General features: G+C 38.2%; 1 protein-coding gene across 3 annotated transcripts in view; it reads left to right on the forward strand.

The window, feature by feature from the left end:
- Positions 1-27,405, forward strand: part of EEFSEC (eukaryotic elongation factor, selenocysteine-tRNA specific) — a 121,115-nt gene that overhangs the window by 22,910 nt on the left and 70,800 nt on the right. For all 3 annotated transcript variants that reach the window (XM_038148798.1, XM_038148796.1, XM_038148797.1), the window contains exons 2-4: positions 10,753-10,960; positions 13,308-13,404; positions 14,992-15,156. In XM_038148798.1, the coding sequence (XP_038004726.1) occupies positions 10,773-10,960; positions 13,308-13,404; positions 14,992-15,156 (450 nt within the window). In that variant the 5' untranslated portion in view covers positions 10,753-10,772. The remainder of the gene's footprint in view (positions 1-10,752; positions 10,961-13,307; positions 13,405-14,991; positions 15,157-27,405) is intronic.

Consider the following 27,405-nt stretch of genomic DNA (forward strand, 5'->3'; position numbering starts at 1 on the left):
CATTGGTGCAGGCTCAGTGCCTTTGCAGTTCTTCCAGATGCTTGATTCTTTTTATACTGGTAAGCTACTATTTTCTCTTTCAGGTCTTGGAAATAGCTTCAAAGATGGTCTCTTTGAAAGATGCAAAGGATAGAATGGTCATACTTGTAGTTATATTTTTTGCAACATATTTAACGTTATCACATGCAAATATAGTTACTTTTTTTATTGAAACTTGGCAGGAGATCTTCTAGAGAGCAAATGTAAAGCTGATATGGGTCAAGACTATAAAAAGAAGTATTTTTTTTCTTCTTGGTCCTCTGACCTGTTTACTTTTCAGTGTTTACAGTAAAGACTTTATGGACCATCAGGGACCATTTATGGTCACTATATAAGGCCCAAGTGTAATGTTACCTTACATTTAACTCTTCAGAGCTGTGCAAAAGCACACATGGCCTTGATACCAAAACAAAATACCTCTGAGTAACAAGTCTGAAACTTGAACTAATCACTCATTAGGCACTACGAATATCATCTGAGGAGGTCAAAGCAGGGTTTTACAAGTATCCATTTTCCATTTTTCTTACTTTGCACCTTTTTTCCTGAAACGTGAACATAAAATGTTGATTTCATACACAGCTTACTCTCACATTGTTTGAGAAACCTTATTTTATGAACTAAACAACTCCAGGCAAAAGGAAGAGGCCACTTCATTGCCAGTCTCTAAGTTTGGGTTTGATATGAATTGGTGGAATTGCAGGTGCCATTTTTGTATGACATTTTGGAACTTAGAAATATTGAAACAGCCTGAAATGTTTTATAGCCTGAATTCCAAAATATGAAACGGAACTTTTTCTGCTAGGTGTAATATAGGCAGGTAGTGCAAAAAACAGACAAAATCCCACCAAACACCCCTGGACAAACCAGGTTTGCTTCTTGGATAGCAATAACCCAGTTGGTTTCTTCCATACTTCTTTTGCTTTCAAGTCTATGAAATAATAGTTTTTCTTACTATATGCCACAGATGGTACTCCATGGTTGATAAGCTGTATAATGACATTCAGTCTAAAATGCTAAAACTGTAGTTTTGTGCAGTATCCTAAATATTTAAATTCTCAGCTTTTACTGGTGTCTGTATTTGCATATGCATATGTATGAATGACACTTTAAAAAGTTAATGTTTGCTAACTAATTCACAATTTATGCACTTTTGACTTCAAGCCAAGAAAGAAATTAAGGCAGCTGAAATACCACGGTGTTGAGTAATTCAGCAAATGCTACCTTTTTTTGTAGCAGTCATCTGTGTCTACTCAGAATGATTGTTGCTCTTCCAAGATATGTAAGCTTTTTTCAACTGTACCATAGTTTATGTTTTCAGCATTAAAATAAGTAGAGGTCTGTTTTGGACTCTGTCCAGTTTGTGCCCTGTCAATATAGAAATTCAGATCTAGTAATATTACAAAAAAGGATTTTTGTACATGTGGAAGAAGGATGACGTCTTCTCTCATGTGGTGCTTTGCCTCCATTTTTACACGTGCTATGTATTACATGGCATTTTGTGTTACAAGGCAAGGATTGTTTGCTTTGCTCTCCCCTCATTGTCTATAGGATTTCCATTTGGAGTGATTTTCTGGTTTTTGACAAATATTTATGTAAAGAACAGGAATTTAAATGCCAGACTATAGTAGTCACTCATCTGGTTTGCTACATTTTCTTTGGAAATAGTAGAAATGATTGTTTTTGAGGGACAAACAAGAAAGTCAGTGATGGAAAAAAGTATCCCTTTCTTTAAGTTTCATCTTAATACCTCTTACACAGGATAAAATCATAAATGTTTTATTGAAAATGAAGCTTCATCTAGCTGGATGTAGCTTTAAAATCTTAATGGTGTAAATATCAAAGCTGTATTTTTATTTGTCTAAAGACAAATGGTATTTAGCAGCACTGAATTTGAATTGTGCTGCTTAAAATTATATAATTGATTGTGCTCTTTTTATTAGAGGTGTTTTATTTCCCTTCTTTCACTCAACTTTGTTTGCTTTTGTCACTGTGTGCTGTTAACATGGATTTTTCTTTGTGGAGGACCTAACTGCATTGTCTTGTTTCCTTTTTTGGAGCTACTTTATCTTTAAGACTCCTTTTCCAGAAAGTGACCAGATCGAAATGCAGTATTTTATTTCAATATTATATTGCATATAGTCTAATTCTTTACCTTTCTTTGCTGCTTCTGAAATTGAAACAATTTTGCATTGAACAGCATATAATGACTGTATCTTTTCACCATTTTCTGAAGGAATTGCACTAGTTTTGTGTATATACACATGTACTTAAGTTTTTTTCAATTCTTCCTAACGATAGGTGGACTGTTTATTCAGCTTTAAGTTTCTCTGTAGTTCCTGAGGGTGCTGTTAAGTGAGCCCCTTGGCCTGCAGCAGCATCTTGTCCCCAGAAACAGGAAGTTTTCTTTGCTCCTTCCCTTTCTACCTTTGCAGCTCTTGGCTGCTCCTGCTGCCTCGCTTGTGCCAGCTCTGCTCTCCCTGGCGTGCTGCAGGAGCTGGGTCACCTTGCCAGTCTGAGGGAGAGCCCTCTGGTGCGGCTGCATTGAGCAGACTGGTCTGAGCTTCAACTTTGCCTTTCATCAGACCCTCCACAACCTGTGGGAGGCCTAAATAAACACAGTGTTGGGGAAAGGTAACTGGGAGCAGGAACTTCCCAGCTCATGGAGCTGCAGGCTCCATGACCAGGTGCCAGAGCCTTTTCACTGCTGTGCTTCACTGACAGCTGCTCCTGGATCGCTCCTATGTACAGGCAGGGATGAAGATCAGCACAATAACCAGTTGTTTCTGAAAATTCAGTTTCTGAAATTTCAGTTTCTGAAAATCCAGTTGTTTCTGAATAAAGTTTCTTAACACAAAAAAAAAAAAAAGTGAAGTGTGTGATTGCCCTGGCATGAAACCACATGGGTAAAATTGCCTTTTTCCCTTGCATGTTTTTGTCTTTACAGTGGAAGTGAAGGATATTTGCTGTGGCCTTTCCTTGGCTGTGGAAGGATGTGTCCTTAGCAGTGGCCATTATTGTGCTGCTCTAGTTTATGCTCAGGCTGGAGGAGGTGATGTGTACTGAGGTTCTGTTTGTGCCGGGGAGAGGGGAGGACAAGTATAGGAAATTAATGTGGTACCTTAAATTATTAAGGTAACACTAATTAAAAAGGTTCATAGCAAGCTCTCTTTAGTAGTGAATTTCTATTTGGAAGTCTTTGGAGGAAGGTTTCTCTGTAATTTTACGTATTTTTTTAAAAAACTACATGCAATTTTAATGTGTGTTTAACCAGTGAATTTAGTCAGATTGCAGTAAGGGCATCCTGTATTTGCCTTGTTTAAGAATAGTCTCTTTTCCATAAGTGGTGGCAACTACCAAAGTGTTCAGACATTTCTCAGGCTTGTGCTTTTGGCCTTCCTCTGAAGAGGCTGAAGACAACATGGGACTCGTTACATTCTGTAAATCCTTACAAAGGATCTCCTGATATCTTTCTTCTTGTGTTGTTCTGTTTTTTGAGAGTGTTTTCACTTTAGGGTTTGTTTGTGATTTTTTTTCTCAATAACTCATCCATTTCATATAAGCTTAATCCTGTGTACAATATTGCAATGGCTAGACCAGCATGTTAAAATTGTTGGAAGATACTCCTCAGTCTTTCTTAGCATGACCTTCATGGAGGCTTTATCAGCTTTGTTTGTGCTACTTCAGCATGGCTGATCAAGCTTATTGACATACTCTAATCGTTACAGGCATTTCCACCCTTTGAAGAACACAGAGTTGTTTCTGACATGTAGTTAGAACTTAAACAAGACAGATCCTTGGATGACTTGACAAAGGAGACGGTAGAGGCATTATCCTTTATCCTCTTCAGAACAATATGGCACGTATTGTGCTTCTTCTCCAGATGAAGTATAAAGTATATTCAAGGGGATTCTTGCGTGACTTCTTTTGCAAAAGAACCCTTTTATTTCTTATAAGAAGTTATCACCTACCACTTGCAGTTGAGTTGAACTCACGTTTACAAATAAATAACTGTAATGGATGTGTTAATTGACATACAAGAAATGGACTTGTTCCAATTATGTATGCTCTTATGGCCCCACTGCTTTCCCTTTCTAGCTCTCAGTTACAGACCAACCATAGTGGCTGGTTTTCATCTGAAGAGAATTCTTGTAATGACCTAATGCTTCTAATTTTAAGCTTTATTGTGCACTCAGAAATGTTGTGGGTTGCCAGTGTGATGCTTTCTATCTGCTGTTACAAATGCTCTGGAGTTTGAAGCTGCACAGCTCCCTGTTTGTGCTCTAAGCTGCTTTGATGGAGATGATGGTGGGATCCTTGAGCTCCATGAGTTCCTTTTCTTTTCAAAGTGTTTCCTAACAGGAGTTCTGTCAGTTTTGATCCACGATTTGCATTGCTTTACACAAGGTTTCTTCATGTGTAATTCATGTTCCCCAGTTGAGTGCATGCCTCTCCCTGCATCACACCTCCTATTTCTGTTTGAATTTTGGGGGATTCCATATCCTGTAAAACATCTTCCTTATTCATCACAGTCCTCCCCTAAGGTAGCTAGCAAAATCCTGTGTGACTTGTAACATCTCCCAGGGTGCAACTGTATATGAAAACAGGGAATAATTTAGTTGTTTCTGAATAAAGTTTCTTAACACAAAAAAAGTGGGGGGAGTGGGCTGTGAAAGGGGAAGTTGGATACTCTCTGCATGATATAGACAATATTTCCTGAGACAGGAGATACTAACCTCAAAGAATTTAAAATAAAACATTGATTTAATTTTTTTTTTTTTTTTTTTTTTTTTTGAAAGTGGAATAGCGGAGGTAAAAATGGTAGAATAGTTGGTCTTTTTATCCTGTGTGCAGATGAAATTGATTAAACCTTAAAAACTCGCCTCAGTCCACCCGGTTTATTAATTGAAGAATTTCCTCTTCCCCAGAATGGGAAGTGCACATTAAAACAGAGCTTTGCCCTTGAGTAGCAATGATACTTGAGAATGGTACATTTTCTACAATCCTATTTTCTCTTCTACACTAGAGGAAATCCTAACATGGTAAAAAGCATATTTAAAAAAAAAAAAGTATGTTTAAGGAAGTCCTCTTTCATTTCCTTGTAGAGCATGAAATCAAATTATAGCCCATAGCCCACAATTATTTTATTTTTACATTTCAAATTCCATTTTCTGCTTCCTTTTGCTGCCTGTGAACAAGAGTTGTACTGTTTGTGCAAAGTCAGCTAAAAAGATTACCACAAACAGGACAGGACACAGTAGCTTAAAGAAGCCACCACTCAGAATCTGTGCCTATGTTCCATGTGTGACATGCGAAATGTCCCCTTTGTTCACACAGGGACCCGATCCCCTCTTCTTCCCTCCACTCCCCAGGTTTTACCTTTTGAAGCCAAGTCAGCTTTATGTTGATGTATTGTTGGGAATATAGTGCAATACTTTAGTTATGCTTGCCAAAATAATGCAGCTTAAAATGCTCTCATATTCTTGATCTGCATTTGGTAAAAACAAATCTCAGTTGAGATTCTGCTTATTTATTGAAAATGCCTTTTGGGTGAGCTTTTCAGTAAGGAATTGGTAGCTAATTTAGTGCTTGGAGATTGTAACTGCATGGTTCTGAAAGTGGGCTCAGTGCATATATAATAAAATAGTAATACATTTTTGGAACTGATAAATTAATACATGAGTCTGAAGTGTTTCTTTCTTTGTCTTCCTAGATCCAATTATGTCATTTTTTTTTCTAAATTAGTGTTAATATTCTAAAGCAAAAATATATAATGTTTTGCTTTAGGGACACAGCTCAGTCTGGGAGTTTGGGTGTAAAATTTACAAGCATGCAGCAGGCTGCACAAGTAGAAGGTGTTTTGAGTTCATGTGCATGCAGAACTGCAACAGCTCTGTGGCTGAGATTGAAGGAGGTTTGTTATTTAATATGGAATGTTCTGTTCCAGGATAAAACATAGCAATTACAGTGCTTTACTGTTTTTGAAAATGCATCTGATACCTTGGCTATTCCCATGGTGTTTCCCTGTGAACACTGATGTAAGAGCTGGTTTTTACTAATTGTGTGTGACACTAAACACATTTATTAGGAATGAATTTGATGGAGGGGATGAAGGTCTGCAGCCTGGTTGCCTGGAACTCTGGGCAGTCTTTGTTTCCTATTTTGGCAATGGTTTGAAGATAGATTAAACTAAATAATGCAAATATAGAGAATGCAGTGAATTTTCTCCAAAAGACTAAAAGTTGATCCATACATGCTTTTAAAATGCATACTATCCTTTTTCAGTGTACTCAGGCAGCAGCTGTTGAGTTCTTTCAGGAACCAAGAGTGAAAGCTAGCCAGGAATGGTGTTGCAAATGCACTTTAGGGAAGCTTGAGTTGCTTCCTTCTGCTCTTTGGAGACATGTCATAATCTCTGACATCTGTGATTCAACTAATCTGCTGAGGAAAGAGTAATAAATTACTTCCTTGATGACTTTATATAATCAGATACCCTTCAAAATTCAGGAGCTAGCATGGGTTGTGTGTTCAAAGCAGTAGCTGGACCTTTTCTTTATCTTGTCTCTGAAGGTATTTTTCTTATTTTCTGAGTTTTGTGTTCCCTGTCACTTTTGTGATACAAATGGGTGCTGCTGCCTCCAGGTTTAGCTGGCACTTGCAGTCTTTGTGATGCTGTGCTGCTGGTCTTGTGTTTCTCCTGGATCTGGCTGTCATCCAGAATCTCTCAGTTCATGTTTTATCTTTCTTGTTTGTTTTTCTTCACTCAGACTATCTACTTTATTTTTGCTGTGGTTTAGCTGCTTATCTTTGAAGTATAATGCCCATCTTTCTCCACCCCCTTGTGTTTTCTGATGACAACTTGTTTATTTCATTTGCTTTTTACAGGGCTTCATCTGAGCTGTGTGTCATCACACAAAGGGTACTCCAATAATTGATCTTTCATTTTCAAGCAAAGTGAGAAATCACATGTCAGGATTTATCTTTTCAATGTTCTTGAACATGTCTTTCATAGATGAAGTGGTAAATAAAAGGTTACACCCCTGTTTTCTCTGTAGAAGAAATAATTTGAGTATCTTAGTTTAACTTTTTCATTGATTCTATGTGACCTGCTTCAGTGCAGATAAAATGTTTTTGATTGCTGTGCTTCCTTGTATGCAGAGCTGTCCTTTGCATGTGTCTCTGCTTTGTTCAAAGTAATTTCAAGCCATTTTCTTGTTCTGAAGGTTTGAGGCATATTCAAATAGTCCATAATCTCTTCCCTATTACTATTTTTAACTGTGTAGGCCCACATTCTGTCTCTTTTTTTGAGGAGTGCTTTTTTTTGTCCTATGACTTCCTTCAGTTCTGTTCCATTTTGTACAAGACCCCATGGCTGGCTGACATTTTATTGTCAGATAGTGCAGGTGTGAGTAATATTTTCACCTTTTAAAATTCTTGTTACTGTTTTTTGAGTCTCCAAATAATATATCTGAAATATTTTTATGTCCCAATTGAAAAATCATTCCAAGTGAGGTTGTATTCATGAGAGTACTGATAGAGTCCATCCTTGCTTCACTGTTCCTTGTTAAATCTTACTCTGCTGCAGAAAATTATTCAGAAATATTGTTCCTTTTGTTGACTGAACTCTGATACAATAGTGAGCTGATGGTTTACTAGAGATTATTTAAGTAGTGAATTTGAAGTTAAACATATTCTAAGTCTGCTATTACCATTTATAAGTTATGAGGAGAAAATGTATTGCATGAGATGTTCTGTGGTCGGTGGGAGAGGGTTACAGTTTTGTCATCGTGCCAACTTTCCTGATTTGAAATGTGACATTGGTGAATCCTAGTACACTTCTCTAGATCATTTTGTTTTAGTATTTAATGCATGGCTTTAGGCAATGAAGGAAAGAACTTTATGCGTGGCTGATAGGCAATAAAGGAAATGGGTGCTAGAATAAACCAAAATGTAAAACCATGTAGAAGATGGGGGATTGAGAAGAAGGTGAATTGTCGAAGATGGTTTATTAAACAGCTCAAAAAGGAAAGCTGAGGAACCAAGTTTTAGCAGTATTTTTTCACCTTGTAACCCAAGGGTCCTGTAAACCTGAGCACTCCTGCCTTGATATGCACGAGTAGACACATACAAAACAGCCTCATGCCCTGCTGAGAAGGCAGTTCAGGTATTTCTGTCAGTGCTGTCGTGATCTTTGCCTTGGCTCCATGACTCCTTTGAAGGGCAGCAGCTTTCCCCCCTGCTTGTGTGCCAGCTCTGCCTGCTGTCCCATCTTGTGCCATCTCTTAGGAGCTGTGGCCAGTCAGTACACTGGAGCTTTGGAGGAGGCACAATAGTTGTGCTGACAGTGTTTGTGAACTTGTGTGTGCTGCTGCTTTCCTTGACTTGAAGTATTTTTTGTCTGGAGTGTCATGGTATGTCTTCTGGTGTTTCTGGAGTTTTTCTGTGGAATGTACAGTTATTTTTCTTTGTGTATCTTTTGTGAAGAGGCAAAGCCCCAAGGCAGACATTCTCAACCTTCTAGTAACTGGGTTGATGATTTTTATAGCTCTTTTAAAGTGTTGCTAATACATTAATAAATACAGCAATTGCAAGCATTTGCTGTATAGCAAATTAAATAGAAGCAGTTGATTTTGAGTTTCTAGGTAAAGTGACCCCTTTTACTGAAACTGCATATTACAGTTCAGTGCAGATTTGTATTCTTTTGGAGAGCAAGATACCACACTGTACATACTGCATCTTATCAGCCGCTCTTTTCAAGGCCAGGTTTGGATCTGGTGGCTTTGGCTTAGCTCTGGAGGCTGAGGATCACTGTGCTTTAGTAGACACAGTAATGTTTGGTAAGGCTCAAGCTGCAGCATTGTTGTGTTACCAGAATGTCCTTTTTATACTATTAATAAAGAATTGGACTGGATGGTTTTGTTTCTATTATTTATTCCCATTCCTTTTGAGGATGTGAGCTGTGTAGAACAGTTTTATACAAAATATGTGTATTAGGTTTAAAACAGCCCTGTTGTATGCATTCACAAAAATGGATCCATTCTGATTGTGCTTTGTCCCACTCAAACTATTTTCATGCCACTTGTTTCCCTTGGTTTCTGACCTTTAAGTCTGCACTTGGGTGGTGTATATAGTCTGAGCCTTTTGTACAGTCTTGATGATGTTTGTGTTGAAATTTAAGCAAGCTCTAAATCAATGCAATTCCCCAGACAATAAAAATGCAGACTACTTTTGAAGATATAAAGCCCATCTTTGGTTTGTCAGGGAGAGATACTTGAAATGATTGGTGAAAATTCTACAGGAGCACTGGAAATACTATAATTATCCAGCTAGTGCTCTGAAGGGCTTAACATTCATTATTACAAGATGAAAGGTCTGGAAGGTTGAAATAGTCATTTGTAGCCATAATTTTTTTTTTCTTGTAGTTCCCACCCACTCATTCACCCATGCACTTCAACCTCGGAATGATTTCCTATCCTGAGTTCATGGGAACTAGGAACAAGGGGAGCTGTTGTCGTAGCCATTGTAAAAGCCTTAAAAGCAAAAAAAGGCAAGGGAAAGGCTGGACAGCATGGAGGAACAAGGGACAGTTGTATTGATTTCTTGTTCTTCTGATCTTAAGGCCAATATTAAAAGTACTTAAGTTAGAGAACTGGAATTTTACATGATTTCTAGCTTTTATCATCTTTCAAAATGTACTTTTTTTGGCATGTGACTTTCTGGTACTTCAGCTTTTTTTTTAAAACTTTTTTATGTTTAAACTTTCTTAACTCTTGAGTCTGTTGTACTTTTCTGTTTTAGTATTCAGAGCATTTCAGTTTCCTCAAATGAAACAAGAAAATTCTGAATGTAATTAGTGGAAGGCCCAATGTTCATCAAAAGCTTCCTTGAAAACTAATTTAAATCCATGAAATTCAGGTTGCTTTAATCAAAAGATTATGGGTTCATGACAACAATACTTTGAAAAATAAAAATAATCCATAAGCCTGATAGGTAACATCACCCTAAAATTTAGGATCCTTTCCACGAAGAGATTTAGGAATCAGATCAGTTCCTGTGTTTGAAATGCTTTTTCAAGTTATGTGAATCTGAATTGGGAGTGAATGGCAATACACTGCAGGTTTTAAATCACCTCTTTCTAACACTGAGGGATTCAAGAACTTCTTTAGACTTGGGATAAACCTGTCTCTGGTGGTAATCACAGTTTTCACTTTGACGAAATTTTGGGCTTGGAAAGAAAAATGGTGGGAAGCAGGAAGGGACTGAGGCTTGTGGATATTTTTAAGGGGTACCTGGTTGGCTCTTGTTGGGGTTGCTCTGAGTGTGCAGCTCCCTGCAGTATTGCTGTGTGTTTGTTTGGCTGTGTTAGATTCTTGCTTGGCTGCTTAGATTATAATTTTTAATTGAGGCAAATGTCATGCCTGTGTTGCTACAAGCTTAATTTTCCTAGTATTTTTTTAATGCAGTGGTAACAGCTTTAGACTTGAGCTATCACATCCTTCCCTGGTTCTTATGACTCAGTGATAGCCTATAATAGCTTAAATTCCCAAGGTCTTAATTTCAAAAGAGCTGTGGAATTCAGTGCTTACTTTGACTTGTGTTTTGTTTGTCTTTCTGAGCATTTGTACATATGTTGACAATTTTAAATGGAAACGATTTGAGAAAATGATCCTTAATCTTTTTATGCTGTGGCAATACTGACTGTGAGTTCTCCTCCAGGTGCCCAGATTATCGATTTAATGATGCTTGTGATCGATGTGACAAAGGGGATGCAGACACAGTCAGCAGAGTGCTTGGTAATTGGGCAAATTGCCTGCCAGAAGATGGTGGTAGTCCTGAACAAAATAGATCTCCTTCCAGAGGGGAAGAGACAGAGTGCCATTGAGAAGATGACTAAGAAAATGCAGAAGACCTTGGAAAATACCAAGTAAGTGAACAGTAATATTAACAGATAACTTGTGACAAAATTTGTTTTGGAAAAAATACCAACATTTCTCTTCCAGTGTGCGTCTAAACATGCTGGCACATCTAGCAAAAATGATGAGAAGAGACTGAAAAGGTTTACAGAAACTCAGATGCAATTCCAAATTCACACCTGCAAGTATCATGTGTAGAGAAATGTTTTCCTGTAATTGAGCTTTTAGATTTAAATAGCTGCTTGGAGTTTGGATAGGATGATACAAAGCCAGAATATCCAGGTGAAGAACTGTTGGATGTGGTTACAGCACATCTTTGCTTTGCTCAGGGATATAGGGGACATAACTATTGGGTCACATTTTGAGTTGAAGAATCTAAGGAGCAGGATTCAGAGTACAGAGGAGAGAGAACCAAAATTCAGTTTTGGCATGTGCAGTCTGTGCTTGATGGTGCTTTGAAAGCACTGCTGATCTGGGTGTGATTGCAAAGTGCCTGTCCTGTTGTATCTCAGGCATGTGAAGTTTCTCCACAGCCTTTTTCCCACTTGACTTTGAATCTCCAAATGTGTGGTTTTAAAATGCTTTTCTATTCCTAAACTATTCTTATTAGCAGGATATATGCTGATACCATTTGACAATTGCCTCTGATGCCAATTGTGGGTTTTTGTTTTTCTTTCAAATAGTTTACTTGTTGAAATATTTCTGCTACACACATAGGTGTGTGTGTGGAATTCCACAGCAGTCAGCAAAGCTGAAGGCTGTTGCAGTTGCAGAGTAGATGTTGCCACCAGTGCTGGGGAAATTATTGTAGTGTTGTCAGGAAATTGTATGGAAGGCAAAAAAAAAAAAAAAAAGGGCAGAAGAAAGTAACTGTTGTATATTTGAATAGTTTGATACTTGTATATTTACCTAATCAAAACTCAGTTTTCTGTGAATTGATACCAAAACGAAAAGCAAACTGTCTCTGTGCTGTGAATGGAATTGATATTTTTAAAAAATTTATTTGGAATTTATATGGTGTTCCACAGTGAAAGGAATTTATATTTTTTTTTAAAAATTTTTGCCCATCAGCTTTTCCCTTTGTCCAGCAGGATCTAAGTTCTGCTCAGAGAAATTTGGTTGGATGGAGTAAGAATTTCAGTAGGGCTGGATCGTGTTTAGAAGTGCCTCCAAATGCACTATACAATTACTCCACTTTGTATGGGAAGAGGAGTAAAGCATTTGGTTATGCATAAATTTCTGTTTATTGCAATACAGTGCTCTGAAATACTTCTATGAAAATAAATTTCCACAAGTTTTATGGTTAATCACAGGAATTTTCAGTGCATGTTTTCATTACCCTTTGTCCTGAGATGCCTCAGGCTTATGGCATGTAAACAAAGAAAGTACCTCATGTGCCTGATTGCAGCTGGGGCACTGAGTGAGCTCCCTTTCTAGAACTTAACATTTCTTCTTTAGCAAAGCACCATCTCTTCCCTCCAGTTTGCTCCCTTTTGTGAGAAAATCAGTGGGGGATGGGTGTCAAGAGGATGGCCAAAATAAATAATTTTGGTCTGAATTTGTTGCGTAAGAATTAAGTACCTATGAGAACCAGTCACTTTTTGGTATAATTACTGATTATTATTCCATTACTTTAATATGTAGTTTATGTGGTTAATTCTGATTTTTGAAAAAATGCAATAAAAAGCTCTAGGTTGTATTTTAGGGAGCAAAGTTGAGTCTGCTGACTGAATTTGTAAAAAAAAAAAAAAAGGCAAATCTGCTGTAAGTTAAGGACTTGAAGAATAAAACTGATTCTAGGATAAAAGGTAAACTGAGGTCAGCTGGCTGTACTGCTCCTCTCTGAACCTTTGTGTATTTGAGATTTGTGAGTTTTGCAGACTTTGATTTCAGTAGATTTAGATCTTTCTGTTGTCTACAGATCTTGCAGACTCAGGTAGGTATCATGAGGCATCTTGTATTTGGCTCCTGTTGTGAAGGTTATGACTTTAGAATTTTAATTGTTTAATGGAAGTAAAAAATGTGCTAGTCTTCAGGTAAAGTTACTTTGGATGCAAACCACTGCATTAAGACTGGGTAACAGTAGATGTTTGCTTCTGAAATGAACTGAATCTTGCCTTTGACTGTCACAGCACTGAATCAGTAGCTAATGTGCAACAGGACTGAAGCTTTCATGGTGAAGTCCAGCAGTGCTGATCTGCTGGTAATTCAGGAAGAAATTGTAAGTCACAATGTGAGAGGAGCATATGAACTGGAATTTTAGGGAGTTTCCTAGCCTTCAGATGAGCCTGGAAATTCTCTATATCGACATGTGTAGGAGGTCTGTGGTCTAATGGTGAAAGTCTTTCTCTCTTTCAGATTCTCTGGGTGTCCTATTGTTGCTGTTGCAGCAAAGCCTGGTGGACCAGAAGCCCCAGAGTCTGAGAATCCACAGGGTATTTCTGAACTAATTGAGGTACTTGCTGAAGAACATAATAATAACATGAAAACATCCATTCTCAGATGTTCAAAACCCTTGGTTACGTGGCATGATGTTTGTACTGTAAAGGGCAGGACACCTAAAATAACTGAGAGCAGTTTGTAGCTTGCAGTGGACTTGTCACCCTTTCTGTCATTAGCTTAGGGAGAGGAACATCTTTGCCCTGGAGGGATGCCACTGTTTCTTAAGATAGCAGAAAAAAGTCTCAAAACAAAGGCATCATTCTTTGAAGACTTGTCAAATTCTGACTTGGATGCTGCCAGGTTAAAAGGACTTATAAATTGCTGAAGTTAGGGTGCAGCATCAGTCATCAAAAATCTAGGGATGCCTGGCCCTGGGCAGCCAGGCTTGTATAAAGGCAGGATATTCCAAAAGGCTGCTGAGCACTGAATGCTGCATCATCTCCCAGGCTGAGTCAGGATGGGCATGGGGATGGGATGTAATATGGCTTTAGACCAGACTTAGCCAGGACCAATCTGCCCCCAGCAGTTTCTAGAGATGAGAGGATATGCAAGTGCTTACTTCTGCCTTTATCTGGCTCCTGTTAGATTTACTGGGATGTTCTCCAGGGTTAAAACCTTTGAAGGAAACTCTCATTGCAGCTGTTTCATCAACTGAAACCTAATATTAGATGAGCTGGCAAATGCTGTGTGAGCCTTGCCATTGAACTTGGAGCTGTTATCACTTCTGTCCTTCCTAAGACTCTCCATTGTTCTGCCATTACAAGCCCCATTACCTGGGCTTGGGCTGCAGTTTTTGACCTTAAAAACAGATGTTAAAGGCAATACCAAGTGTATATGCAGGTGATATAACAGAGAGAGATATCAAAAGTGATTTGAGACAGGAGTGAACCAATTCCTTTGAAGCACTGTTGAGCAGATGACTTCCTTTCTATAATTAAAATCTTTTGTCTGATGATATATTTTAAGAAATGTAGTATTTGTCAACAAAAGAAAAATGCTAAACTCAGAGAATTTCTGTAGAAAATAGCACTTATGTAGTTTTTCTTAATGGATTGATCCTTCAAGAAATACTAACAAAAATCTGAAGGGGAAGTTGAATTTGAAAACTTAACCCAGTATTACAGTTTTTCTGGGAGGGAGTCAGAGATGGGCTTTGTGGGGCACTAATATCTGTATGTAAGTTCATTTTCACAAAATCCAAAAAAGCTGAAGTAGCAAAATGCTCTGTAAAATTGTACTTTTGAGAGAGGGAGGAAAAAGGAGGAGATGACACACGTACAGGTTTTTTCCCTCTTTGCTTTGCTGCAGTGTTTATATTGAGTTTGGCAGCAACTTTATCACCAGTGAGGTTTTGCTTACCAAGCTAAATGTGCAGCACCAAATCTTTCTAAGGCAGAAAATCGAACTGTTCCTGCTGCTAGGTGTGCACCTCCCCTATGGCACACACAGTTTATTTGACATTGGTGAGTTCTAAGCTCATTGGGAGATGCCTGAAATCAGTAAAATTGCAAGCTTGTTCAATCAATCATCTGCTTGCCTGCCTTCTGCTGTCTTGCTGTCATTCACCCAGGCATGGTGCTGCTTTTATCTTTTTTTTCAGGTCTTGAAGTCTCAGGCTTACCTGCCATCAAGAGACCCCTCAGGACACTTCCTTATGGCAGTCGACCACTGTTTCTCTATCAAGGGTCAAGGCACAGTGATGACAGGGACTATTCTTTCTGGCTCTGTTAGCCTTGGTGACAATGTGGAGATTCCTGCCCTGAAGGTGAGTCTCTCATTTTCATTCCCTGTGCTTTTCCTGATAGACAGAGACACTCAACAAAGAAGAGAGTGTTCTCATCCAATCTGAAATGACTCAATTATTTTCAATTTTTATTTTTACTCTATTATAACCCAGCTTATAACAGTAAGAGGCATAGTGATTTTTAAATAAGGCAGTCAGTAAAGTTACCTGCTCAATAATGTAGTTGGATGAAGAGAAGACTGATCTAGATTAGCGTGTTAGGCTTTCAAATTCAGAGGAGCAAAGTGGGCATGTGTCCAAGCTGAGATGCACCCAAGGACTGAACAAGGTTTGAGGGAGGTTACTTTAATTTGACATATGCTGCAGTGAGGAGGTTTGCAAAAGAATCCATGTAGGTAGGCTTCAAGAAATCTCTGAAAGCAAAGGAAATGACAAGAAGAGGGCATTGAAATGCTTGATGCACATTCTCTTTGTTTGCTGAGGCTTTAATTTGTGTCAGCATGTTCTGAGAGAGCTGCTGGGATGCAGTAGGTGGCTTGATGCTATTGGGCTCTTCAGAGAGCCTGTAGAAAGTCAAAGAGACCTTCCAATGGCCTTTGAGCTTCTCAACTGTTGTTACTATTTAGTTTCCTTAAAATATATTCATCCTTTAAAAGAAAACAAAGTGACTTTATGCTTGGAACATGTGAACTCTATTTTACAGGTGCTTATTATTGCTGCTTTGCTTTTCCCTTAGTATTAATTGCCCCAAATTAATTAAGACTTGAGGAGTATTTTGCAGCTGTCACTTAAAAGTGGACTGAGCTGATTGCATTCTGTGGGCAGGCAAGTTCTGGCCTAACAAGCCTGGGTGGGACTCTTGGTGCTGTCAGTATTATCTTCAAGTCATTTTACTGTAAGTACCTTACAATTTCATTGAGTGAACATGCTGTTTTCTCATTTTTCACTGTGCTGTTTGGACAAGTGAAGGAATACATCAGGCATGTTGATTTCACATGAGGTATTTGGCTGGTAGTGGGCAATTCATTTCTGGCCAGCCTCTTCAGTGGTGCCTGTGGCCATCTGGTTTATATCCTATTGTCCTTTGCATAGAAGTGATTTTTACCATAGCTACTCTGACATTTCTGCTTCCCCAGTCAAGTTCCTCACTGCCCATACTGTTATTTACAGCATGCAGCCTGTTTTGGGAGCCATGCTTTCAATTCCTGCTCAGAATATGATTGCTGGGACTGTAGCTCTAGCTTCAGCCTCTCCTGGTTTCCACTTGGCAGCGTTCTTTCCTTTGCTGTTGTGTCCTGTTTTCAGTCCTGGGCCTGCCTGTGCTGGGGGTCCAAAGAGGGCCAAGGAGTTGGGAGTGCAAGGAGTGGGAGACGGCTCCTGCCCAAACAGGGCCTTGCATAGCAAGTTCACTGCTTTCTTTTTGGCATAGCATTTGCCAAACTTCCTGTCATTTTGTGCTCCAGGAGATGGGGGAGACAGGGCAGAGTAATTATTTGTTGCAAAGAAAGAATGCATCACTAGATTATATCTGGAAGTGACTATTCTGCTTTTCATCTGTAGTCCAAGAATGTTTTGAAGAAATGTGTTTAGGACTAAATCTGCTTTTTGAAAATCCATATGAAGGAAGAAATGACAAAAATGTAGTAAATAACTTGTGAATTGGTTTAAAAGTGGAAATAGACTTTGTGTGTTTTCCAACAGTGGAAAAGACTTTGTGTGACTTTTTTTTAGTGGGCTTTCTTCCCAAGTGACTGGGAGTGTAGTCACTGAAGTGACAGACAGCTTAGCAGATGAACAGGTCATTTGCAAAGACAAGCCAGATCACTTGGCTCTTATGGCATTAACAATTTCCCTCAAAGTTTTAGTTATTTTTCCAGTTGCTGTTAATGAATTAAACCTTCCACTGCTGTGTGTGAAATAGGAGATGTGTCCATGCCTTGGGATGATAATAGCTGTGGGCAGAGTTTTGTATTTTGGCACTAGCAACTTGTGGACATTCACCTTCATGTTGCACAGGTACAGAAACCAAGGCACAGTAAAAGGAAGCAATGTTTGTACGTTTGAGCTGTGTGTTGTACTTACCCCTGCCAGCATCATGCAGAGCTGGGTTAGGATACCTATGAAAGGTCAAACCTTTCTCAGGCGTACAAGGTAACGGAGGAAGCACATTTCACAACACATTGTGGTTTATGACTCTCTCTGACCTTTTTTTGCCCTGACCCAATGGTAACTGAGATTGACAGCTGGTACATTTAGGGACGTTACAAACTAGCTGCTTTTTTTAAATTTGAAGAACCCTCTCACCAAATGAAGTGGCATCACCTTCCAGTTCTACTAATGGACTTCGACATCTTTGACCGCTTGAACCTGCACAAAGGAGGGACACAGCAATTAAAAATAAACAGTGACATTCTCAAATGCCCATGCTTGCTCTGATTGAGGCTGAGAGCACCAGCAGTGCACGGATTCCTTTATGCTTTGCCTATGTAAATTGCCATCTGGGGTTGATTATCCATATAGCAAAAAGAAAAAATTATATATATGTGTTTGGCAAAAAGCTTTGACACAGCAAACAGTTCACTATCCAATTGAGTTAGTACTATTTGCTCCTTAGCACTTGAAATCCACCTTGAAGAGCATGAACCTAGGATTTCTGCAGCAAAAACATAGTGTTGGCAGAATTCTGAATGCCATTTAAGATTATTTCAGTGGTCTTTCAATCTCTACAGTCTTTGAGTTTATAAACTGGAACAACTTGTGGCACTTCTATTTCTGCTTTATAAAAGTTACTGGAGTTTGAATAATGAGGATTTTTTGCAATTTAGGGTTTGTTTTTTTTTTACTGATATCTAAAGTATATGTTGTTTAGAGATTTCAGTTTAAATGAGGATGAATGTCAAACTCCAGTGCTGCTGGGTCTTTTTATAGCACATTTCAAATGAAAAAGAAAAGCATTTTTATTTCAGTAGGGGGGAAGGTATCTTGTGCCTTCCTTATCCAGGTGAGAAAGATCATAGAAAAGGTCAAGTCTGAATTGGGTGAGGAGGCAGAGAGAGATGTACAGAGCTCATGGATCTGGTTATCCTGGACGTGTCCCCTCAGCATTGCCTTGCTGTGATCGGGGCTGTAGGTGTACATGACCCAGAGTACAGATCTGGCAGCCCAGTATGAAGACCACTGCTGGGGCTCTATTTCAGTAATTGTAAGAAGTAGAAACATGTCTCTTTGTCTTATAGTCAGGTTCCTGTTTGTCCTGTTTAATGAATTGCTAACAAGTGCTGGAGCAGATTGATGCAAGCTGGTGAAGGTAAATAACTGACTTGAAGCCTCTGTAAAGCCCAGTGCTGCCATTTGTGCTGTGTCTGTGTCAGAAGTTGTGAGTGTCTTGAATGCTGAGTAGCTGTGTTCCTGCTGAGTGCTTACATTCATGTTTTTTTCTTGGGGGATCATGTGGGGATTCTTGCTCTGTGCCGAATCGGAATAGCATATCTGGTGTTGTATGGTAAAAAGTTGTTTCTTGTGTAATAAATCTCATTAAAAGGAAATAGAAATATTCTTACCAGCTCCAACCTTGACCATCCTGGAGGTTGGTAGTAGCCAATTGCCATCATTAGTGTGGAGCATCTCAGCCTCAGAAGTTGCAAGCACACTTATGAAGTGCTCCCCTCGTATTGGAGAGCAGTTATATGGATTGTTTCAGTACTCAGGTACTGAAGTACCTGAGTACTTCACAACTTTCACAAGCTCATGTGAGACTTAGATTCAAAAAATATGGGGAACTTGCTTCTGTTTATCTCATCAAGTCTCCTAGTAAATGAAGGTGTTGGTTTAAACCAGTAGTGATTCTGTCTTGGCAAGAGCCTGCTGACTGTCAAATTATACCCCCTTTATGAACTTTAAAAAGCATGGCTTTTTGTGGCTTCATGGCTTCCTATACTTTCACCAAATGAAGAGAGATGTTTTCTTCTAAGCTTTTTTTGTTGGCTAGATAACCTTGGTCTGTGTTTTGGCAAACGTAGCTTTTATGACTGATGCAACAAAAAAAATTCTCCACTGTCTGATAGAAAAACTCCAACAGTATTTGCAAGGTTGTTTCCTGCAAACCATTGTAGCTATTAAAATTGTAACAGAGATCTACTTTTGTCTATCTAATGTCCCAGGACCTCTGATTAGTGAACTTTAGTATGTGTATACATGTGGTAAGAACTAATTTTGGTTTATTTAAGGACTTTTGCACAATCAGAGTTGCACAGTTAAGCCTTGTCAGAGGACAGTTAAATCTCAGAAAACAAACTTGGATCAAACCCCACTGAATTGGATCACAAAGATGTTTGTATGTGGGCTTTCATGGTACAGTCTTAAAGAAGTTTTTGCTTTTACCATTTTGAGCACTTTGGGTCTCCTAATATGCCCCTTCCAAATTGCAGTCAATGTTGACTGCTTTTAGCACTCCAGATACAGAGAACCCTTGCTGTATATTCTGACAGTATGCCTGAATACTGTTTCTACATCTGTTTCTTCCTGTGCTGCTTGGGTTTTTCTTGCCCAATGCTGATATAAACAACCTTTCAAATGCAACAAGTCCCCTGCTGGAGGGGAGTTTTGCTTGCCTTGAACATTTTCTTTTCATTGGAGTGTTATGAGGAAGGGTAGTTCAGAGAATTAACCGGGTTGAGGAAAAATCACCTAAATGTAGCTGGTAAATGTGAAAAGGTAGTTGATGGTGCATATTAAAAGATGTGGGTGCAAAAATGCAAGAATCTTAAATCCTAAAGCAATAAATTAAATGTAGAAGCATAATGTTTTATATGCAGTTTAATTCAGGACAAGAATGAAACTTCTTTTATTTGCCTGCTGCTTCTAAAACATGGGTTAGGGTTTTTTTGACATTTTCTTCTTTCCTAGAAAACATCAGTGTGAATCCTACTGGTTTTGCATCTGCTGTGGCATTACTTAAAAGCAAAATATGCAGGATTTGGCTTATACTGGAAAGTACTCTGCTTTGAGCATTTAGGATATTATCAGTTGTTTTGGAAGAAACAAAATTGCTCTGCACAGTTCTTTGTGGTTAAGTAGAGGATGAAAGATCTGATCCTGTGCCTGTGGAATGAAATTTAGATCTGGCAATAAAAACTTCTCAAATCTTTTTGGCTCAATCTCTTAAGAGAATAAGAGTAGCAGATGCTGAGTTCTTTCTGAAGATCAGTTCCCTCATTTTCAAGTATGGTTTTGTAACTTTTTACTATGTGGTTTTTTTGGTTTTGTTTTTTTTTTATTTCTGTTTTAGTTCACATTTTTAAAAACCAACACCAAGCCCTCAAAAAAAAAAAAAAAAAAAGCCAATAAAACCTAAAGACTGTGAAGCACAAAATCCATTTTAAGTTTGTATTAAAAAACCATACAAAATTGTGGTTAACTTTAGACCTTTAAACTTTAAAAAAACCCCTCAGGAATAAAAATGTTAAGCAAGAGATTTGTATGTTGCTATTTATTCTTTACCTGTTACTGAAGTACAATGTTTAGTTCAAACCATTTGCAATTTTTTATTGAGTATCATGTAGGTAAAGTGAGGGAGCCAGATAAAGGACTTTGTGCATTAAGGTTTGTTTTTATTCAGGACCAGGGATAATACATAATAGATATATGTTGTGGGGCTTTTTATTTTTTTCTGCTTGGTCCGAGCAGAAGGGAAGGAAGCCAGGGGAGAGCAGCCAACCTGAGCAGTGCTAATCCAAACCATACACTGTATTTCTGGAGCTTGTGTGTCTAATGTGATCTCTGTAGGCAGAAAAGTGGCCTAGTCAGTGCTGGCCAATTAACTCTTCAAATACTGAAATTCATCTGCAGCTTTTCTTGGAAGTTCTAGGTGTACCCTGTGCTCCCTGCCAGATAGAGACAGTTGGGTACAAGATGGGGTAATTTTTCTTATCCATTAGAAGGCAAAGCATATGAATTTCTTCCTACAGTGAATCTGAAAAGGAAGAGATTTGTAACTTCTGTTGCTTCTGTCTATTTAAATCATCTTAAAATGTCTGTTGAGATCAAGGCTTCACCTGGGCAGGCAGCATTGCTGGAAACAGAATTGCTCTCCAAAGTAGACTTAACTTCTGTAGCATTTCCACAGCACTGCTTGCTTATGCAGGGTTATCTGCAGTGCTGACTGGTAGTGGCTAATGCATGAGATTAATTTGGAGTGTGTTATTTTGTGCTGTTGCCTTCAGATAATTTTGCCTTACTAGTTAGCTAGTGCAGAGAGCTGTTGCTGTCTAACAACTGGTACACACTTCAGTGGGGCTAAAAGTGAAAAAATAATGCAAGATGATCTTGACTCTAAGTAGAAGAAAATACTGTGTGAGATGAATGTCATATTTTTATTTGATATGATGACTGATTTTCTTAGGTAAGTCAAGATAGATTTTTTCTGTCAAGACTTCAGTAAATATTTTGTCCCATGAGAACTGCTCGTAAAGCTAAAGAAGGTTATGACGGAAATAAAAGGGAAAGAAACTGAGCTGAAGAAGAAGGAACCATTGTACTGACAGGAAAATGATCCAGGCAGAGTTGTTCTGAGGTTGATCTTGGCACTGAAGTGTGATAGCTCCACTAGCGACTGCATGTGCTGCCCCATGTATGTAGGAGTTCTCCCCACTAATTTGCCTCTTCAGTGTCTTCTTCGGACTCCTGGAGACTGCTGGCAGATGTGATGCCCATGTGTAGTCTCTCATGCTCAGTATTCTGTAGCTCTTTTGGAATTACCAACATACTGGGTTGCAGGATCTGATGGTAAATCCCAGTGCACAAGTGTGCCACAAATGGAGAAATGGATTTTGTTCTTGTATGCTGTGTGAGTGAGCAGTTTGGCTCCTCTATAGCAACACACGAAAATAAACAAATATGCAGATTTGTTACTCCAAAATGAGGTTGAAAAGAAAACTAAACATCTAATGAGCTACTCCGGACATCTAGATATTTCTATATTGTCTCAACTTTCTTTATCTGCTCACTCTACTTTATCTTCTACCTGTGCTTTTTTGTCCATTTCTAGCTTCCTTTCCAGTCTCAGAGTTTGCTCTTCAAAGTGATTGGTCTTTTCTACTTATACCATAGATTGAAGAAACTTTTTTCTTCTTGCATTTTCCCATCTGTTGTTGCAATTTTGAGCTGTGACTGGGATGCAGCTGAACAAAAAGGCACATGTTATCCTGGGACTTAGTAGGTAACATCTTTCCTGTTGAACCATTGCAGCTCCAGGGATCAAGTGTTGTGTTCTTGGCTTTGTGTACCCGGGGGTTCAAGATCAGTTTGGAGCTAAGTTAATGGACATTGCTGTAGTAGTCACAAGTTTCATCCAAATGCCTTTTTGTTTAACTTTAGGGTAACTCCTTAAAGCAAAGGATGGCTGGATTGTGTTTGCACAACTTGTTTGCTTAAGCATTGCTGCTGCCAGGTCATTAACTTTATTTTTATTTCTTTTAATTTATCAGGTAGAATTGTTCTCAGTGCAGTTTAATTGAAAGCAGACCCACATGCACGTACACTAACAGTTGGAGCAGGAATCTTAGTGAGATGCTTGAATAGTAATTGGGAAGGTAACCTCCTGTATGGTGCACACAGCCTTCACATGGCATTGCTGCTGGGAATGGAACTTTCTTAGAAGGCTTGGTTAGGGCAGAGAGGAACTTTCATGTTTTAAATATTCAAATTCAAGTGCTGGAGGTTTTGGCAAAATTTCAGTAATCAGAATGAAGGATGGGAACGTCACTCTTCTTCCTTGGTCATCCATACACAGTGCCATTCTTTATTTGATGAGGCTTTTAGAAGCAGAACAGCTCAGCAAGTGCCACATCAACTAAGCTGTGGTCTGTAAGTTATAAAGTTCTGCTCTGTTCTGGCCACTGGCAAAAAAAGGATCTGAATATTGAAAACATTGCTTAACCAATGCTGTTGAAAGTAAATATGACCCAGAGACAGAAGAAAATGGATTAGTGCATACCTGCCTAGAAATCTGTATTTACTCTTTTACCAGAGTACTTTCTTGAAGTATTGCTATTACACCATAGGAAGTCCTCTGCATTTCATGCCTTTTACTTTTTGTTTCTGAGAGGGCTTCACTTAGAGAACTCTCTACATTTGATTCTTTGATACTGCCATGAAAATTATGTGAGAATTTACTTTGCTCTTTAAGCGTTTATTCAGCTCATCACCTGAATCTGTCATCATATGCCTGTGACAATAACATGTGTTGCTGAAACTAAATGTGAGATGCATCTTTTTACTAAAATATTCCCATCACTTCATGTTATAATAGCTGGTGCAGCTTGAATTGGAAAAGTTAATACTAGAGAGAGCCAATATTTACAGTATCAGCTGGAATGATATAATTAGTTTAGCTGCCCAGATAGTACTGTGATGAACATGATACAAATGCCTAGATACGGATTTCCATTTGCAACTGTCTGAAATGAAAGCTGCAAACTCCCAGGCTCTTCATGGGAGTAAAGATTAGCTTCAAAGCATATGACATAAAATTGGCTTCTCTTTCTTTCTCCTCTAATGAATAAATAATCAAGAATAAACATTTCACACTTCAGAAATAGCAAGGAAAGCTCAAATAGCCCTTTAAAGAGTCTCTTTTTAAAATTTTTAAAATACATTTTGAAATACTAAAATTGTAGACTTAAAAATGTCAAGTCTTTGTGAAAGATTTACTAGTCGAGCTGTTCCTCTCTAGGCAACCTGTATTTAAGATATATTCCCTCAATATATGTCTGTAGGGTATGTAATAGGTTCTGCAGAAGAATAGCAGAGGTGGCCTTAATCCTTGTGCAGTTTAGGTGGCAGAAATCAGCCATGAGAACAGATTAACTCATGGAAATAAATAACCCCAGTGTATATATACAGCTGTCAAGGTTTTTTCTTCAACAGAAAGGGGATAGAGGTATGGAAAACAAGTCAGAAATTTGTTTGTCATGTAAGTTTTGCGTGGGGCTTCAGAATGTCTAAAAGTTTTTCTGCTCTTTCCTGGTATTCCTTTAACTTATTTGTATTTGTTTTCTTAATGTCAATTACTGTGTTGTAGTTGCTTTTTCTTAATATTATGTAATGAATATGTAATGAATTTCAACAGACTGTTATGCTAAGCATCCCTAGAGGAGCTTTTTGTCTGATGTGCAATACCTAGTACATAGGACTGCAAAAAGTTAAATGGTTGATTATGGAAAAAATATGTACTATTATGAATAAGTTCATTTTTGAAATATGGGTATTATTCTGAAGTATTTTCTTGCCTAGCTGAAGATGTCAGTCCTGCTTGTGGAGATTAGCTGACAACAGTTTAAAGTCTTGAGGGAGTGAGGAATATGCAGGTATACCACAAACACTCAAAACGAAACCACAGAAAAAAGGGAAACTTGCAAGTATGTATTATTACTAAAGGATTAGAATAAATGCTCAATACGACTGAAATAATGTCCACTTTGGCCTTGAGTCAGCACAGAGCAACACCAGTTGGTTTTGTCTAAATGCAAATCTTTGTAAAATAAAGTAAAATACAACAGTAAATCCCACTGTGAACTATTTTGCATTCAATTTTAGGAGAGAGTTGGAGTCAAGTGGTGATTGAACAAGAATAATGTTTTGTATAACATGTGTTTCTGTTTCAAATGTTCCTTTTCTGTTGTTGACATATGTTCTTGTTTGGGGAAAAGTAGTTGTGTGTACAAAGTGTATTAAAGTGGCAAGGACCCTCATATTAATGCTTCTTTCCAGCCTTGTCAAGGGCTGCTCTAGTGTTTGGGTCTAGAGGGGGTTATTAGATATCTTCACCCCAGGGTAGGTCTTTAATCTCTTAAGGGTGGAGGTGGAGAAAGTTCTCCAAAATAGGGATGCAGAGCGAGGCCCCAGCTTGTTCTGAGCCCTCTGGTGAGTCTGAGATGTTACATAAGATTGAAGTTCAGCATAAATTATTCAGGTGTGGTAATATTTTTCAGGCATGTATTTCCCTAAATAGCAGCAAACAGGTGGAAAATTCCTGGGTTGGTAGAAATCTCAGTGTCTGCTTTTCTTTCTTGCAGAAAGCACTGACAGATTAGTCAAAAGTTCTAAAATACATTTGTGGTCAAACACTTTTTTGTTGTACTAATGTAGGTTTTTTTTCAGGTCTTTCCTCTCACTCTGCTTTGTTTTCATCTTCACTTTTCCTGCCTACTCATCCTTTCTGTGGAGGTTGTTGAGCTTCCCAGTTTTAAATCAGCTTTCCAGATGTGTGATCTGTGCAGGTAGCACATCCCTGGTCGTCAGAGCTGAGATCACAGGCTCTGGCTGCACTTCTGGAGACCTCCTTGGCGATTTTAAAGTCTTTGTGATGATGGGAAATTTTTTCACAACTTGAGATTTACTGTTGGGAATAGAGAGAAGGGGGTTAATAAGGGTAAGGAGAACATTTTTAGGGAAGGCAATTGTGCCTTCAAATGCCTCTACCTCTGTAAAAAGTGTATGCTGAACTAATTTGGGGGATTACTAGAAACAGTGAGACACTTTTTTTTAAAGGGATGTTTTAGGTAGGAAATTAAGCAGCATTTTTGGAAAAATGACAGTAATTCTCTAGTAAAAACACACAAATAAGAATGTGAAGGTAAAGGTTCTATTCACTTGGTTGTGGGGTTTTGTGGTTTTTGGATTTCTTTTTTGTTTGTGGATTTTTGTTTTTTTAATTTTCAGGAGGATGGAGGTTTTTTGTTTGTTTTGTTTATTTAAATAAGGGTGGTTCTAATTCTTGTCTGAGGGTTTCATGTGTTCAGTATTGGCAAGATGCTTTGAAGGTGCGTATATGGGGAAAGAGCCAAAGTTTTTACGTCAGGTTTAAATGCAGTAGGGGCAAGAGAAAAGTTAATGCTCAGGCATAGTTTTGTGGTTATAGTGTGACTCACAAGAAAGACTTAGTCCATGTGACACATACATTACAAACAGTTGTAAAAACATGCCTTTAGATATCCAGAATGAGGAGTGGGCTGAGTTAATGTTATTCTGAATCCATAACATTCATGTTTTCTGGCACAGTGAGAGTAATGCTGCAAATCAAATGTTGTATTACTGCTTTTGCTTTTACATTACTTTGTAGTCCCTGATGGACAATGTCCCTTCTGATCAGCTAGAAATGAAGTTTTAATCCTGCCTTTCATTTTTTGCATGCCATCTAGTGATGCTGACACTAGGGCTTTTTATCTGAGTCAGGATTTAGATACACTTCGACAGAGAACTCCCTGATGTGATTTAAATTTTTATAGATATGTGAACTGCTTTAAAGTACATGCTGATTTTCTTGCTGTTTTCTTTCATATGAAGAATCAAATTTTCAGGTTAGACTTCTGTTTAAATGTGATTATGTTTTAAGTTTTCATTAATGTCTCCCTCAATCTCAGTTGTGTGGTGATAATTTTCCTTAGTGTATTTGCATAAATATAGTTTTAAACCTGTTGAAGCCATACCTGTATCTGAGCATGGCCATGTAGAAATGGGTCTTGTATCTTCCTAGTGTTTTAACATTCATTGGTAATCTTTGTTCAGAATTTGGATTCCTGTGTTTTAAGTTTTTGAAAGTGGTGGATTTCTTAGGTTCAGTCTTAGATCTGAAGGAGACATTGTAAACATTTAATAGTTTTAAAAGAAACTTTCTGGAAACTACACTATCAGTGGCATGTGCTATATCTAAGAGGGGTTTTTATATTTTCATTTCAGAAGAGTTGTTTGGGTTTTTTCCTAGAAAGCTATGAAAATGAGCCTTTTTTGTGATAAAGATTGAGCTTTAGGATCTGTTTCAGATTCTGTTTAATCTTAGCTTTAACAAAGTTAAGATTTCATTCCATGTTTAAATCCCCTTGCTAACATAATTTATTCCATCTATTTTTTTTACCTGTGTTTGTAAGTCAGCTACTAAGACTCCAATAGGTTGATAAAGAAACTAAGAACAGCATGTGAAAAGAAAAAAATCTTCTCCATGTGTAGCAATTGCAACAAGTGGGATTTGGTTAGAGAGGCTGAATGCATCTCTTATGCCGATAGTAACGGGAAAACTTCAGTGCACAGAGATGTCACAGCAGGTCTTGAAAGTTGAGTGTGTAGGGGGTTTTTGTTTTTTGTGGGGGCTGCTCGTGAGAGTGGTTGTTAGATTTTTCTAATACTGATAGTTCAAGTCACAAAGGAAAACAAATTCCCAGAGATGCTGATTATCCCAGTTACCATTCAAATAATTGCAGCCACAAGAGCTCAGTG

The sequence above is a fragment of the Motacilla alba genome, chromosome 12, assembly GCF_015832195.1.
Source record: "Motacilla alba alba isolate MOTALB_02 chromosome 12, Motacilla_alba_V1.0_pri, whole genome shotgun sequence".
NCBI classification, from domain to species: domain Eukaryota; kingdom Metazoa; phylum Chordata; class Aves; order Passeriformes; family Motacillidae; genus Motacilla; species Motacilla alba.